This window comes from Gopherus evgoodei, chromosome 11 (assembly GCF_007399415.2).
Source record: "Gopherus evgoodei ecotype Sinaloan lineage chromosome 11, rGopEvg1_v1.p, whole genome shotgun sequence".
Taxonomy (NCBI): domain Eukaryota; kingdom Metazoa; phylum Chordata; order Testudines; family Testudinidae; genus Gopherus; species Gopherus evgoodei.
Window position 1 is genome coordinate 32,342,448 of NC_044332.1, and position 14,904 is coordinate 32,357,351.

The following is a 14,904-nucleotide window of genomic DNA, read 5'->3' on the forward strand; positions in this document are numbered from 1 at the left end:
TGTACAATAAGTCTAAGATGCCTATAACAATGCAAGATGATTATGATTCTTAATGCTTGAAAAATCCTATTTAGAACATTATTTTATGGTGCATATTACCTGTGAAATGGTATGCCTCCAGGAAGGTCGTGGTCTGGACAGATTGCTGCTTTCCAAGGACAGGAAAAAAACACATTTCTCATCTCAGTGGAACATATTAACTTTTCAATCATTTCTTAGTGTAGCTGTTCTGGGAATGGGAAGCCATTTAACAAAATCTATAACCTAATTTAGGTTTATCATTGCAATCTGAAGATAAATTAATTCCAACAACTCAGTTGATTTAAAGGAACGGTAACTTATTTTTATTTCTTTACCTTGGAATCAGACTCCAATCATTATATAAGTTGGCAATATGAGTTGGAACTGCAAAACATTAAAAGGAACATTTCTGATTGGATTTGAACATTCTAAAGAAATTAATTCAATTTAAGAAACTTGGCAGGTTGTGTATCTAGGGATCGTAGTGTCTTCAATTATTCAGCACTTGCAAAGATTTCCATACTTAAGAATGAGATTGCAAAATCAGAAAATACAAGTATACATTCTACAAGTATACAGAACTACACTTAGATTATGTATACAGTAAATATTATTTAGTAATACAATGGCAACTCACATTAAATATTTATTAAATAATTTAATTTAGCTTGTTCAATTTGAAATTTAGTCTTTGATATTAGAAAACATTTCTGTACTTCTATATTTGAAGTCACATATACAAAACAGTGCTAATGCTTAAGGTATTAATTATTATTGGTATTTTACTTATATCCATTAACTTTATACACTATTGTAATGCAATATTTGCAATATTATAAAACTGTTGAATTCGTTAAGAGACAATACATTTAAGCTAAATTTCAGTTAAAGTGTAAAATCCAAAGTATAAAATAGAGCTAGTAGAAAAATTGTTGCAAATTTTGGGGATTTTTTAAAACAAAAAATGATCTTTAGATGAAAATGTTTGTTGAAAATTTTAAATCTGGGGAATTTTGACTAGCTGCAACGTAAAACTTGTTAATAAAACTGTATATAATTGTTTTCCACAGTGTCTTATTGTTTTCTAATTGTAATGTTATAGAATTTCTATTTTGCCCCAACCTTTCCTAAACAACGTGTTAAATATAAATTGTTACTTAAATCAGAAATTAGTCTAAAACCATTAAAGCAGGAAAAATACATTTCACACACATAACATAAAAAAAATAGCCATTAAGCTGCCTTTTCCATATACCAGATTAAACAAAATTAGGTGTGAAACCACAGACTGGAGGGATGAAAACTAAAAAAACAAAAAATCTTTTAGTCAGATTTTCAAAGTTCCTCAGCACCTGCAGCACTCATTACGACAAACCCATTTGTGACCTCTCAGCATCTTGGAAAACCAGGCCATCAAAGTGCTCCTTTGTACCAGTCTTTAGAACAGTAATATAGTTTTCCTCTTTACAATGGTACTATATCTGCAAGATGTTGGAGCAAGTAAAATATGTGTACGCCAGAGCTTTAAAATTATATTTGAAAGTGATTGAGATGGCTTTTGAATGTAATATTATATTAAAAATTGCATTATTGGCAGAGGTAAATTTTAGTATTATAGATGGCAAATATAACAAAATATTTATGCCATTTTATTCTCTCAAGAGTGAAGTTGGTATTGTTTAATATATTATTCAAAAATTATCTTTCCTTGAGGTTCACTTATACTTAATTTTATCATAATCATATAAACGATGAAAGGAAGCCAATATGAATTTCAAAATTATCCCTTACATTTTATTACAAGAGGGTATGCTACTACCACTATGGGTCATTTTGCAAACCCTCTTCTTTATTCACGTGATTAGTGCCATTTAAAGCAAATGGGACTGGTCAAGTGAAATAGTGTTGCTGGGCTAGGGCCATATACATTTAGGGCTGGGTCATCATTATGGACCTAATCCAACTCCAGTAATGCCAACAGAAAGATTCCCATTGACTTGTATGAGAGTTGGATCAGATCAGACCTAAATAAGGGAGTTGGGGTAATAGAGAGGACTGTTAGAAGGACCATTTTATATATATTTGACAAAATGCTCTAGAACCATACAATATGAAAACATTCAGACAAGATTGTTAATGTGATAGTAAGAGTTTGATTCAACCACTTAAAAGATTGGAAATTCCTAGTCAGGATTGTAACTTTCCTCAGTTCAAATAAGACCAAATATCCTTGCCATTTCCACTTATCACATGAAATGATACACAAGTGACAACATTTTCCCTTCTGATATGCTTGTTTGTCTCCCACTGAGGTAAACATGAGCTATGTGTCCACCAAGGGAACAATGTAATTATTTGGCTAAATTTTCTGAACTGATCACCATTTAAATGTGCCTATTTTTAGACATAAAATAAATTGCACTCACAAAAAGGGCACGCCCCTTGCCCTCCCACACACACTGCAGGTTACATGACCAGCTATTCCATTTCCATGTATGTGGGTTTTGCAGAAGCAAAATGGCAAAAAAACTTTGGTGGTTTCAATCACGCATATGTGCAGATGTGGATGACATCTGGCGGGAAATGTAGTGCTATTTATGCTGAAGAAGCTAAATGCAGATGTGGTTTCCAGTTTACTCCAAATGCCCTTGCTTTTTTTCTCCCGTGTTGTTTATGTGACTTTAAAGAATTGGTTTTGGTTTAATAGAAAAGAGAGCATCTCAAACAGTCAGCAGTTTGTCTGCATACTATAAGTAGACAAAATTTGTCTCAGTGACATCAAACTGCTAACACAAATAGATCTATTACCCTTTGTCCCTTGCTCAGTAAGACAGTTACCCTTAAGGCATTAGCCTCTGAGCTTGATGATAAATCATTGAATGATAGGAAACCTGGTTATCCAAACATAGCAGGAGTAGACTATGTTATTCCAGTGTTGAAACCCATCATCTGTGAGGCTTACAATGAATGATTTTTGATATACTTAAATAGTTAACAAAAAATTTATTGCAAGAGATAGTTTGTCACTAGATTTACAGTTTCAAGAAACATTGTACAAAACAGTGCATCAGCTTTGTCTAAACATTAAATAGGTGCAAGTTCACAAAGATTTAAAAAAAACAAAAGGAGCATACTTTACAACATAAATTATAATACTATAAATATATTTTATATACATTATACATATTCTAAGACATGGTTTTCATATATATATAGTTCATATTAGTATCAGACTATTCAGTGCTTTAGTTATATTATGGAGCTGAACTTTACATACATATTTGCATTGTTACACTTATAGTAAATGATTCCAAATTAATGAGGCATTTTAACCAGTTTATCCCAGTCACTTAAAGAACCATTTGCCAATACTGATGAGTGCTTACATGTAGCAGTATGTTCATTTGGAGACAACTCTTTCCATTTTGATTGTTGAAAACTTACCTAAAAGAGAGGCTGCAATGGAATGACAGCTGGATGCGGTGAAAGCAGTGAAGGAAACAATGCATGAGGTAATGGGGGGAAAGCCAGGTGACTCGGATGAAGGACAGAAGTTGGAATTAGTGGCAACTGTGGTGGAGCAACAAAAGTTGTGTGGGTTCCTGGACAAAGTCTAGGTCCTACTGCGAGATGAGGTAAAGGTGTTCTTGAAAGGGATGGGACCTGTGAAAGAAACTGTTGGTGAGGCTGGAGAACCTTAAATGTACCTGCAGCGGCAGCATGCTGCTGTAAAACAGTGTGATGGATTGTGGTTACAGAGGTAGAACATAATGGCTGCTGCAAGGGCAAAGGCTGCAGAGGTGAATTAGAAGGTTGAATTACAGTGGGAGGAAAGGCAAACTTCACCTTGTTAGCCAGCATGTTTTGCTGCATGAGCTGCTGATAGGCCTCACATTGCAAGTCTTTGAATTTTCCATGGTTTTCTGGGGGAAATATCAATGTCTGATCAGGCAAAGTAAATGGGGCAAGTATCTGTTCAGTGGTTAAAAGGGTATGACTATTTATATGTGCTTCTTTGAATGACAAAGGTGGAGGGCTGTTAAATGTGCCTGAATTATACCGCAGCCATTCACTGGTTGCCTCATTTATTTTTTCTTGTGGTATGGTCTCTGCTACTTCATATTGGCATAGATATGATTTACGAGGAGTTTGTTCCACATTTCTGTCAATACTGGGCACTTTATAAGGAGCGTGACTTTCAGGAGCCCTTATATTTTCATGTTTCTTTTCTTTTTCTAGCTTGTTCTCTGGTGTTGCAGTTGTCAGAATACTATGTTCAATTACAGAAGCAGAGGAATGCGTTAAGTCCTCCAAAAATGTACTTGGAGAGCTCTCCGTTGCTGAACCCTCTGTTGACTTGTTACTTTCTGATAAAAGTAAACAATCAGATTGTAGAGTCAACTTGTTTTCTACCAGCTGCGTTGTTTGCACCTCATTTTCTGTATAATCTTTTATGGGTTGAGTTTTTGTTTGTTGTATATTTTCTTGAGTTAACAATTCCCCCAAAATATTTAATGTAGAATTGCCTCTGGAAGGTCTATGGTTTTCATTTGTTCTTGGTTCTTTGTTGACAAATATGTGATGGGTTCTAGATCTTTTTCTCCTTCTTTTCCTTTTAGGCTTACAATGTGCAGCTAAATTACTTGTTTGCCTGAGATACTCTTCTGATAAAAATTCCTGTCTACATGAACTTTCATCTGATGAACAAGAATATGTATGTTGTCTTCGTTTTCGATGGGATCTTTCAGGTTCATCAGTCAGAAAGTTGTAGGCTCTCTTGATGGACTGACTTTGACTTGTACATTTTTCCAAACATTTATGATCTGTACTACAGCTAGCTCTTCTGACCTTACAGCTACATAATGTTCTAGAATATGTTAAGTTATGTCTTCCAGAATTAAAAGTCAGTTCTTTTGATTGCCTATGAGAGTTTGCTTTGTACTTTCTGTGTAGAGGTTCAGAGTCAGTGAAGTGGTCATCACTGTTTTTTGTGTTCCAAGTCCCACATGGGCCTTTGTCACCATTTATGTGTGTGGATGTGGACAGGGTTCTTTTGTGATCTCTGTTTTCAATGACAAGTTTTTGACATGACTGTTGTAACGGCTCTGTAGCTAACCATATGCTTTCAATTTCATCTCTGCACTTCCCTGAAGCATTCTGAGGGTGCTGATGTTTATCTTCATTGACATAATTAATTTCCTGTTCAGCTGTTGAAGAAACTTCAGCATCTGCCTTTGCTGTTTCCTCATGATGGTGATGACATAATTTTCTCCTTCTTTTCCTTTTCCTGTTTTTGTGAAACCATCTTTTGTGAGTTTCTTTGTTCCAGACTTTGTTGTGTTTATCATCTATCATGGTGTCCTGTCGTAAATGGCTTTTGGAAATGTGGTATTTTTCTGTTTTTCCAGTCCTGAAAGAGCACATTTTATCTTGATTTGTTGCAGGTTCACAGCTTGTATCTAACGAAACATCTGTTATAAGTGATGTTGCTTGCTCACACACATTTTTATTAATTTCTGTTTTGTAATCAGCACATTCTGAAATAGATTTACCTGTGTCATCTAAAACAAGACTCTGTTTGGACTCAGTTTTGTGATGAGAATGAGGTACATTTGACTGATGTTTAGTTTTCTCCATGCAGTCACTTGCTCTTGATGACTTGAAGTCAAAACATAAAGGATTACAGCTATATGAAATGGATGGTTCTGCATTTGTGTAAATTAACATTTCAGAGGGCCACTGAAGAACAGACAGTCCATGTTTGCTCAGAACAGGAACAAATGGTTCACAAGGTCTTTTATGTGTTTCTTGTTTGTTTTGTAAGGCTGTACTCTCCCCTTCAGAATTTGATGACATATGTACATCAGACCCAAGTTTTTTAATTTCTGCTTCAGTTGTGGATGATTCACTATTAATGTATTTATAATTTTCTTCTGTGATATCTTGCAAAGGTAAGCAATCATCAGTGGTATCAACAGCTGGGGATTTCTTTCCCAACCTCTCAGAACTGTGATTTTCTACGGGTAGAGCCTGATTACTAACGGCAACTGTGGACAGTGATTGATCTCGTAATGCGGTTGAATTGACATCAACACAATAGTCATCCAAATCACAAGACACAGGTTGTTTCAAATGAGAATCAGCAGGAACTAATACTGTATTATCTAGTATTATATTATTCTCTTTACTGGATAGTTCTTTTGACTCCTGAACTTCAGAAGCTTCTGCTATGTCAGTACCTTTTTCCATCAGTGGGTGAATATAGTTTTGTTTCTCCTCAGAGCACAAAATTATTTCTGTTGCTGGTGGAAACTGAAGATTACAGGCTCCTGGAACAAATCTACTTCTTCTGCTAAATCCATGTTCACTAGATGTTTCATCATTATATTCATAGAAAACAGCAGCTGAGGACTCCAACTTCACAGATGCTTTCTTAGGAAAAGCAAAAGAGAATCCTATTTTATGTCCATGGGCTCCTTGTACTTGATCCCCAAGTTTGTGAGTGTCAGATTTGTTATTACTTGCACTTTCAGAAGCAGAAAAAGCACTAGAAATAACGTCTTTCGCATTCTGTGCATTGTGCATTAAAGTACAATTGAAATTTTGTTGTTTGTTAGAAGAGTCTATGATAGTACTTTGTGGAATTTCATGGAAATTATCTCTCACAGTAACTGTAGTGGACTTGAACATGGGACCGCTCCCAGGAGCACTAAAAAACAAAACAAAACCTTCCATAAGTACACTTCAAAGAAGTTAGATGTTCAGAGTTACTTCATTCCGATTGTACTGTTATTTCCATAACATTGTGTTACATTTATTTCCACAAATATTTCTAGGGGAACAGGTTAACTATTCTAAATCAATAGCTCCAAAGCAAGACTACATTATAGCAGGGGATTTCAAACTTCTTCCTACTGCAAAATATAGTAGGACAGAGCATGTCTCATAAATTGCCTTCCTCTCACAGAGACTGCCTCCCCATCCCTATGTGACCACCCAGTCAACCTCTCCTCCTATTTGCGATCACAAACATAACTGTGAAAACCTTATCAAATTCTTACATGAAAAAAATATGATTAGGTAAGTGTTTATGTACTTTCAGCTGACCCTAGTGCAATAAGTGATTTATCCTTCATGAAAAAAAATTAATCAGACTGTCTACTTTTGTTCTTGATTTTGTCTCCTCATCCCATCTGTTCTGTTTGACTCAACAAGAAGAGCAAGGAGAAGAGCCAACAGAGCAGCAGTAGTCTACAGATCACAATTTGGGGATTTCTGCATTACCATAAGTCATGCTACTTTTGAAACTTAGCCAGTAAAGGCCTATCTTTCACAATGCAGTACAACACTTTTTTGTTTTTAACTGAAAAATCAAACTGACATATTTGAAGTAATGGAAAAACCTGAAAACTTTCACAGATTCAGTACAGGTAATTATCCAGAAGCATGGATGTCTATCTGTGTTTAATCTATTTTGGCTGGAAGCTGAGGGTATCTCATAAAAAAGGGGTTTCACCTGACAGAATTCCTGTATTATCTGATTCCAGATAGATTGAAAATACCTTTAGGATAGCTCTTTCACAGAATTAAATTTTGACTTCTTTTATCAGCCTAACCTAGCTAATATTAGCCAAAAAAAAATTATTTATTTCCTTGCATAGCCCCTATAAGAACAATAATACGTTAAGTATTACATAAAGACAGAATCCAACATTCAGACACAGTCTTACCCTTCATATAAACACCATCCCCTCAAAACAGAAAAAGCATTTGACAAAAAACAGAATGGAAAGAAAGCCCAAAATGTGTTTGTTACCAACCTCACTGAAAAAAGTGGCTTTACAATGTGATATAACTTCAATGACAACAGTTAGGAAGGTAAGGGGAAGAGGCAAACCCCCTTCCTCAAAGGGTTTTGCACTTGCTCAAAGTTCCATAGGCTGCAAAGGCCAGGAGTAGAGCGGCCATGACCCAGCCACTTTTAAGCAGTGGTTCCACACTAAATCAAACAGAGAAGCAACTTGATCATATTTCAGTGAGTGATGTTTGCAACTTGTGCATGAGATTGGACCGTTCAGATTTGGCCTGGCCACCCTTCTGTCTAGATGGAGGGGCAACCAGGCCAAATGATGTTGTGATGTGGAGCATGGAGAGTCTGTTCTACAGTGAAGCACAGAGGAGTCAGCCAAAAACTTGACTCCTGGTGGCAACTGGCTGACAGGGGCGGCTCCAGGCACCAGCACACCAAGCGCGTGCCTGGGGTGGCAAGCCATGGGAGGCGCTCTGCCGGTCGCCGCGAGGGCGGCAGGCAGGCTGCCTTCGGCGGTGTGCCCGCAGAGGGTCCACTGGTCCCGCGGCTTCGGCGGACCTCCTGCAGGCTGCTGCCGAAAGGCACAGGAGGTTTGTTAGTGGACAAGGGAGAGGTTACTAGCACTTTACTTGGTTTCTTTTTTTTGCTGTTTAGAAGGCATAGAAGGAGAAATAGGCTAATTATTAGTAGGTTAATTTTTTTAAGGTGGAGGGGTTATTTTGCAGTGAGAATTATGGGTTTAAGCAGTTAGTTTTTGGCACTTCACAGCGGTGTTGGTAGTTAGCAGGACTTAATAAGGGTTTTTTTTAGCATGAAGCCAAAGCAGTTTTTTGTTGGTGAACCTTTATATAGATTTAGTTTTTTGGTTTTAAGGGGTGGCAGAGCTGCTAGGGTCTTTGGATAGCACTTCTTTACCTGTGAGAAAAGAAACCTAACACATTTTATTAGTGCCTGGCAGTGTTTTGCAGATCTCATAGCTGTTTGGGCATATTTAATCCCCCCCCTTTTCTGGTTGTTAGCCAAGTTTTAGCTGTGAGGAGTGTCCTTGAAGGGGGCCAATTTTATTTTTAGCTTAAGCATGCTAGCTATTTTTTTAGTTAATTTAGTTTGGGTTTGGGTTTTTTTTGGTTTTTTTTTAATTTATAAAGGAAAAAGACGGTTACTCACCTTTGTAACTGTTGTTCTTCGAGAAGTGTTGCTCATATCCATTCCAGTTAGGTGTGTGCGCGCCGCATGCATGTTCTTCGGAAGATTTTTACCCCAGCAACACTCAGTGGGTCGGCGTGGCGCCGCTAGGGCGCCGGATATATACCCCTGCCGACCCAGCCACCCTTCAGTTCCTTCTTGCCAGCTACTCTGACAGTGGGGAAGGAGGGTGGATTTGGAATGGATATGAGCAACACATCTCGAAGAACAACAGTTACAAAGGTGAGTAACCGTCTTTTCTTCTTCGAGTGCTTGCTCATATCCATTCCAACTAGGTGATTCCCAAGCCTTACCTAGGCAGTGGGGTCGGAGTGAAATGTGGCAGAATGTAAAACTGCTGAGCCAGAGGCTGCAGCATCTCTTGATTATTGAACCAGAGCATAAGGTGAAGCAAAGGTGTGGACCGAGGACCATGGAGCTGCGCGACAGATCTCGTGGGTAGGTACACGAGCCAGCAAGGCGGCAGATGAAGCCTGAGCCCTGGTAGAAGGCACGGTGATGTGGCTTGGGGTAATATGAGCCAAATCATAACAAGTGCGGATGCACGCCATCACCAAAGATGAGATCCTCAGAGGAAACGGGTAGGCCTATTCTTCGGTCTGCTACTGCAACAGTTGGGGAGTTTTCCGAAATGGTTTTGTCCGCTCAATATAAAATGTGAGCGCCCTACGGATATCCAGGGAGTGCAATTGTTGCCCCCATTGCATTGAGTGTGGTTAACATGAAAGGCCGAAACCACCTCAGGGAGGGAAGCCGAGTGTGGTCGTAACTGCACCTTGTCTTTGTGGAACATAGTGTACGGCGGAACCACCGTAAGAGCCCTGAGCTCAGAGACTCGTCTGGCCGATGTAATGGCTATGAGGAATGCTGTCTTCCAAGACAGGTATAGCAGCGAGCAGGTCGCTAACAGCTCGAACAGGGGAGATATAAGTTTGATTAAAACCAGGCTGAGGTCCCAGGTTGGGGCTGGGAGGCGTACTTGAAGGTATAAGCACTCCAAGCCCTTGAGGAACCTCGAAACCATAGAGTGTGAGAACATGGAACGTCCACCTTAACCTTCCACCTTAGTGGAAGGTAGAGATGGCTGCCAAGTGTACCCTCAGCAATGATACCGCTAGGCCCTGCTGTTTTAGGCCAGGGGTAGTCCAAAATAGAGGGGATGGGGACCTCAGTAGGAGTAAGATCAAGTGTTTCGCACCTGTAGGAGAAACGCTTCCACTCAGCCAGGTACGTTGACCAGGTGGAAGGCTTCCTCCTACCCTGGTTTAGCCACGCAGCAGCCACACCATGAGGTGAAGAAACTGCAGATCCGGGTGGCGAAGCCTGCCATGGTCCTGAGTTATGAGGTCTGGGAGGAGTGGCAGGGTAATTGGGTTGGCTATCGACAGGTCGAGCAACTTAGTGTATCAGTGCTGCCTGGATGATCATAATGATGCGCGCTCTGCCCCTGCGGAGTTTTAGCAGGACCCTATGAATCAGCGGGAATGGTGGGAAAGCATAAAGGAGTTGGCCCTTCCACGGCATCAGGAAAGCATCCGAGATCGATCCCGGGGAGAGACCTTGGAAGGAGCAGAACATCTGTAAGCGAACAGGTCTATGTGGGGAAAAAATCCCCACTTCTGGAAAACAGAATGCATTACATCGGGGCAGATTGACCAGTCGTGAGACAGGAAAGACCTTCTGAGTCAATGCGCCAAGGTGTTCCGAACACCTGGGAGAAAGGATGCTACCAGATTTATCAAGTGGGCTATGCAAAAGTCCCAGAGATGGATGGCCTCCTGACAAAAGGAGGAGGACCATGTCCCTCCCTGGTTGTTTATGTAACACATGGCCGTTGTGTTGGCTGTAAACACTGAGACACTATGGCCTCACAGCTACTGCTGGAAACCCTGGCACACCAGGCGGACTGCTCTCATTTTTGGACATTTATGTGGAATGCCATCTCCTGAGAAGACCAAAGGCCTTAAGCTCGAAGGTGACCAAGGTGAGCACCCCAGCCAAGAGATGACGCGTCCGTTGTCAGGGACATTGAGGGCTGGGGCGGATGGAATGGCATCCCTGCCCACATCAGGGAGAGAGTTAGCCACCATTCTAGGGAGCCTAGGGTGCTTGAGGGAATGGTGACTATCGTGACCATTGGGTCCCTATCCAGGCGGTACACCGAGTTGAGCCAAACTTGGAGAGGACGGAGGCAGAGCCTGGCATGTTTGGTTACAAACTTGCAGGAAGTCATGGGACCCAGGAGACCGAGACAAATGCGAGCCGAGGTCATTGGGAAAGTCTGCAGACCTCGGATGATTGTTGCCATCGCCTGAAACCGCAGCTGTGGTAAGCAGACTCCGGCTAGATCGGAGTCTAGGATAGCTCCTATGAAGTCTAACCTCTGCGTGGGAACCAGAGTGGATTTTTCTATAGTGATCATCAGGCCTAGACGTGTGAATAGGTCCTTGACAATGCCCACATGCTGAGTGATTTGTGTCTCTCTCGGAGTCTCCTCGGATAATCCAATCGTCCAGATATGGAAAAATGCATATCCGACATCGGTGGAGGTAGGCGGCGACTACGGCCATACAATTGGTCAATACCAGTGGGGCTGTAGAAAGGCCAAACAGCAGAACCGTAAACTGGAAGTACTGACGGTTGGCTAGAAAGCGGAGGTATCTCCTGTGCAGAGGGAAGATGGCGATGTGAAAGGACGTGTCTTTCATATCGAGGGTGGCGTACCAATCTCCAGGATCCAAGGACGGGATAATGGTTCCCAGGGATACCATGCGGAACTGCAACCTTATCATAAACTTGTTGGGTCCTCGCAGGTTTAGGATAGGTCTGAGACCTCCGCTCGACTTGGGAATTAGGGAATAACGGAAGTAAAACCCTTTGCCCCTTTCGTCCATCGGCGTCTGCACCTCTTGTAAGAGGAATTGCTCGTGAGAGGGGTCCCTGAAGAGGGACAGGGTTGGAACAAATTGGAGGTGGTACTCATACTCCAGCGTGCGTAGGACCCAGCGATCTGAAGTTAACTGGGACCCCGCCAGGAGGAAGTAGGAGTGAGATCCTGGCATGTAACTGGTACGCTGCCCTCGGGCACACCTTTGGAAGTTCGTCTTTGGTCCCGGTGGTGGTTGCGGGGGAGATTGATCTTGGCCCTCTTGGGTCTTGACGGTCGTCTGCGACCACCTCGGCCGCGCCGCCTGCCAAAGTCCTGTCTCTGGCTAGGCACAGAGTATGGCGGTGTGGCTGGAGATGGAAAGGCCTGCGTTTGGTCACCGGCGTATGCACGCCGAGAGAGTGCATTAGGACCTTTTGTCCTTCAGGCTTTGCAGCCTGGGGCAGTCTTTGCCACGAAGAGGCCTTTACCATCAAATGATAAGTCCTGAATGGTATACTGCAGCTCCGGCGGGAGGTTTGAAATCTGAAGCCATGAGATGCGCCTCATGGCAACACTCGAGGCCAGAGTCCTGGCTGCTGAGTCTGTTGCATCCAACGGGGCCTGGAGGGAAGTTCTGGCCACCTTTTTCCCTTCCTCCAAGAGGGCAGCGAGAAGCTCCATAAACTTACCCACCACCACCCAGGTGTTATAATTATAGCGGCTAAGCAAGGCTTGTTGATTTGCCACCCAGAGTTGTAAGGCCCCTGCAGAGTACACCTTGAGGCCGAGTAGGTTCATTCGCCTAGCCTCCTTCGATTTCGGGACTGGCGCCTGCTGGCCATGCCATTCCCTCTCCTTAACGGACTGAACGACTAGTGAGCAGGGAGGAGGAGGGAGATACAAGTAGTCGTACCCTTTAGAGGGCACCATATAGTTACACTCAATTCCCTGGCCGCAGGAGGGATAGAGGCTGGGGACTGCCATATAGTACCGGCATTCGCCTGGATGGTCCGAATAAACGGGTAGGGCCCCTCTAGCGGGGCATCCGGCGATAGAATGTCCACTACCACGTCCTCTCCCTCCGGGACCTCCTCCACCTGGAGGTCCATATTGAGTGCTACCCTCCTTAGGAGGTCCTGATGGGCTCTCAGGTTGTTGGTGGACACATCAGAATCGCGGTCCTGAGCATAAGAGCTGTCCAGTGGGATGACACTGATGTGTGTCTGGATGGCCATGGAGGTGCTGAAAAGCCATGGGCAGAGTCTCTGTCTCTATCGGACCTTGCCCAACTCGGCACCAGGGACCGGTGCCGGGAGGCGTACCAGTACCTGGAATGAGATCCGGACCTGCGGCCAGAGTGGTGCCGGGAGGTCGAGGCGAGATCTCGAGGCTCGAGGTCGGGAGCGGCTATGGGAGTCACAATGCCTGTAGCGTTGCCAGGAGCTGGAATGGTGCTGAGAGTAGCGGGTTGGTGAACATGATACCGATCAGTGCGGCAAGTGCGACTGGTACTGAGGAGGAGGAGAACAGCACCGGGACTGCAAGTGGCGTCAGGAACGAGAGTGCTGACAAGACCTGGAGTGTCTGCGGGACCATGATCATGAATGGTGCCACTTGGCAATGAGATCCCTCGCTGTTGGGAATGTCTCTGGCATGGAGGGAACAGTAAGCTCAACCACAGCACGTACCGGGGAGCTGTCAGGCACCAGATTCGACAGCCCTCGTGGGACCGGGATCGACGGTGCCGATATCGTCAGTGCCTCGGCAGGTGTCGGTGCCGGGCAATCCGACTTAGACAGGCTCTCTGGCTGCGGTGCAGTTGGCAAAGCAGGAGCAGGGAGCTCAACCACGGCGCGCGCCAGGGAGCTGTCAGGCACCAGATTCGACGGCCCTCGTGGGACCGGGATTGACGGTGCCGACATCATCGGTGCCTCAGCAGGTGTCGGTGCCGGGCAATCCGACTTAGACAGGCTCTCTGGCTGCGGTGCAGTTGGCACAGAAGCAGCAGGAGCAGGGAGCTCAACCACGGCGCGCACCAGGGAGCTGTCGGCCACTGGATTCGATGGCCCTCATGGGACTGGGATCAACGGTGCCGACGTTGTCAGTGCCTGGGCAGGTGTCGGTGCCGGGTGATCCGACTTAGACGAGCTCTCAGGCTGCGGTGCAGTTGGCATGGAACCAGCAGGAGCAGTAAGCTCAACCATGGCGCATGCCAGGGAGCTGTCAGGCATTGGATTCGGCGGCCCCGTGGGACCAGAATCGACATCATCGGTGCCTCTGCAGGTGTCGGTCCCGGGCGATCCGACTTAGACGAGCTCTCTGGCTGCAGTGCAGTTGGCATGGAAGCAGCAGGAGCAGGGAGCTCAACCACAGCGCTTGCCGGGGAGCTGTCAAGCACTGGATTCGGCGGCCCTGTGGGACCGGAATCGATGTTGCGGACGTCATCGGTGCCTCTGCAGGTGTCGGCGCTGGGCGATCCAACTTAGACGAGCTCTCTGGCTGAGGTGCAGTTGGCATGGAAGCAGGAGGAGTCTTAGGCTTTCTCAACCTCGGAAAGAGGGAGCGGTGCCGGGTTGACATCAGTGCCGGCGACGGCCGGTGCCGAGAGGCGTTGGCAGTGCCGGCACGGTCCGGTGCCGAGGAGGTGTTTCTGCCCGCCGAGTGACCAGCGCTCGGTGCCGAAGGCGGAAGGGTAAGTGAAAGTTCTGCTCCTTTTTGTTCTCGGCTTAAAAGCCTTGCAAATGGGGCACTTAGCTGTCAAGTGCGATTCCCCGAGGCACTTCAAACAGGAGTTGTGAGGATCTCCTGTCGGCATCGGCTTGTGGCAGGCCGAGCCTGGTTTGAAACCCAGTGAGCCGGGCATGGGCTCCGGCACCGGGTGCGGGGAAGGGGCTACTCCCCGAGCGGTAAGAAGGAACTGAAGAGTGGCTGGGTCAGCAGGGGTATATATCCGGCGCCATAGCAGCGCCACTCCAGGGGGAGCCCAGCCGACCCACCG

At 44.3% G+C, this 14,904-nt stretch overlaps 1 protein-coding gene across 2 annotated transcripts in view; it reads right to left on the reverse strand.

Moving 5' to 3' along the window:
• Positions 1–3,225: 3,225 nt before the first annotated feature.
• Positions 3,226–14,904, reverse strand: part of ZNF804A (zinc finger protein 804A) — a 257,991-nt gene continuing 246,312 nt past the window's right edge. For both annotated transcript variants that reach the window (XM_030580832.1, XM_030580833.1), the window contains one exon: positions 3,226–6,730. In XM_030580832.1, coding sequence (XP_030436692.1) covers positions 3,466–6,730 — 3,265 coding nt within the window. In that variant the 3' untranslated portion in view covers positions 3,226–3,465. The remainder of the gene's footprint in view (positions 6,731–14,904) is intronic.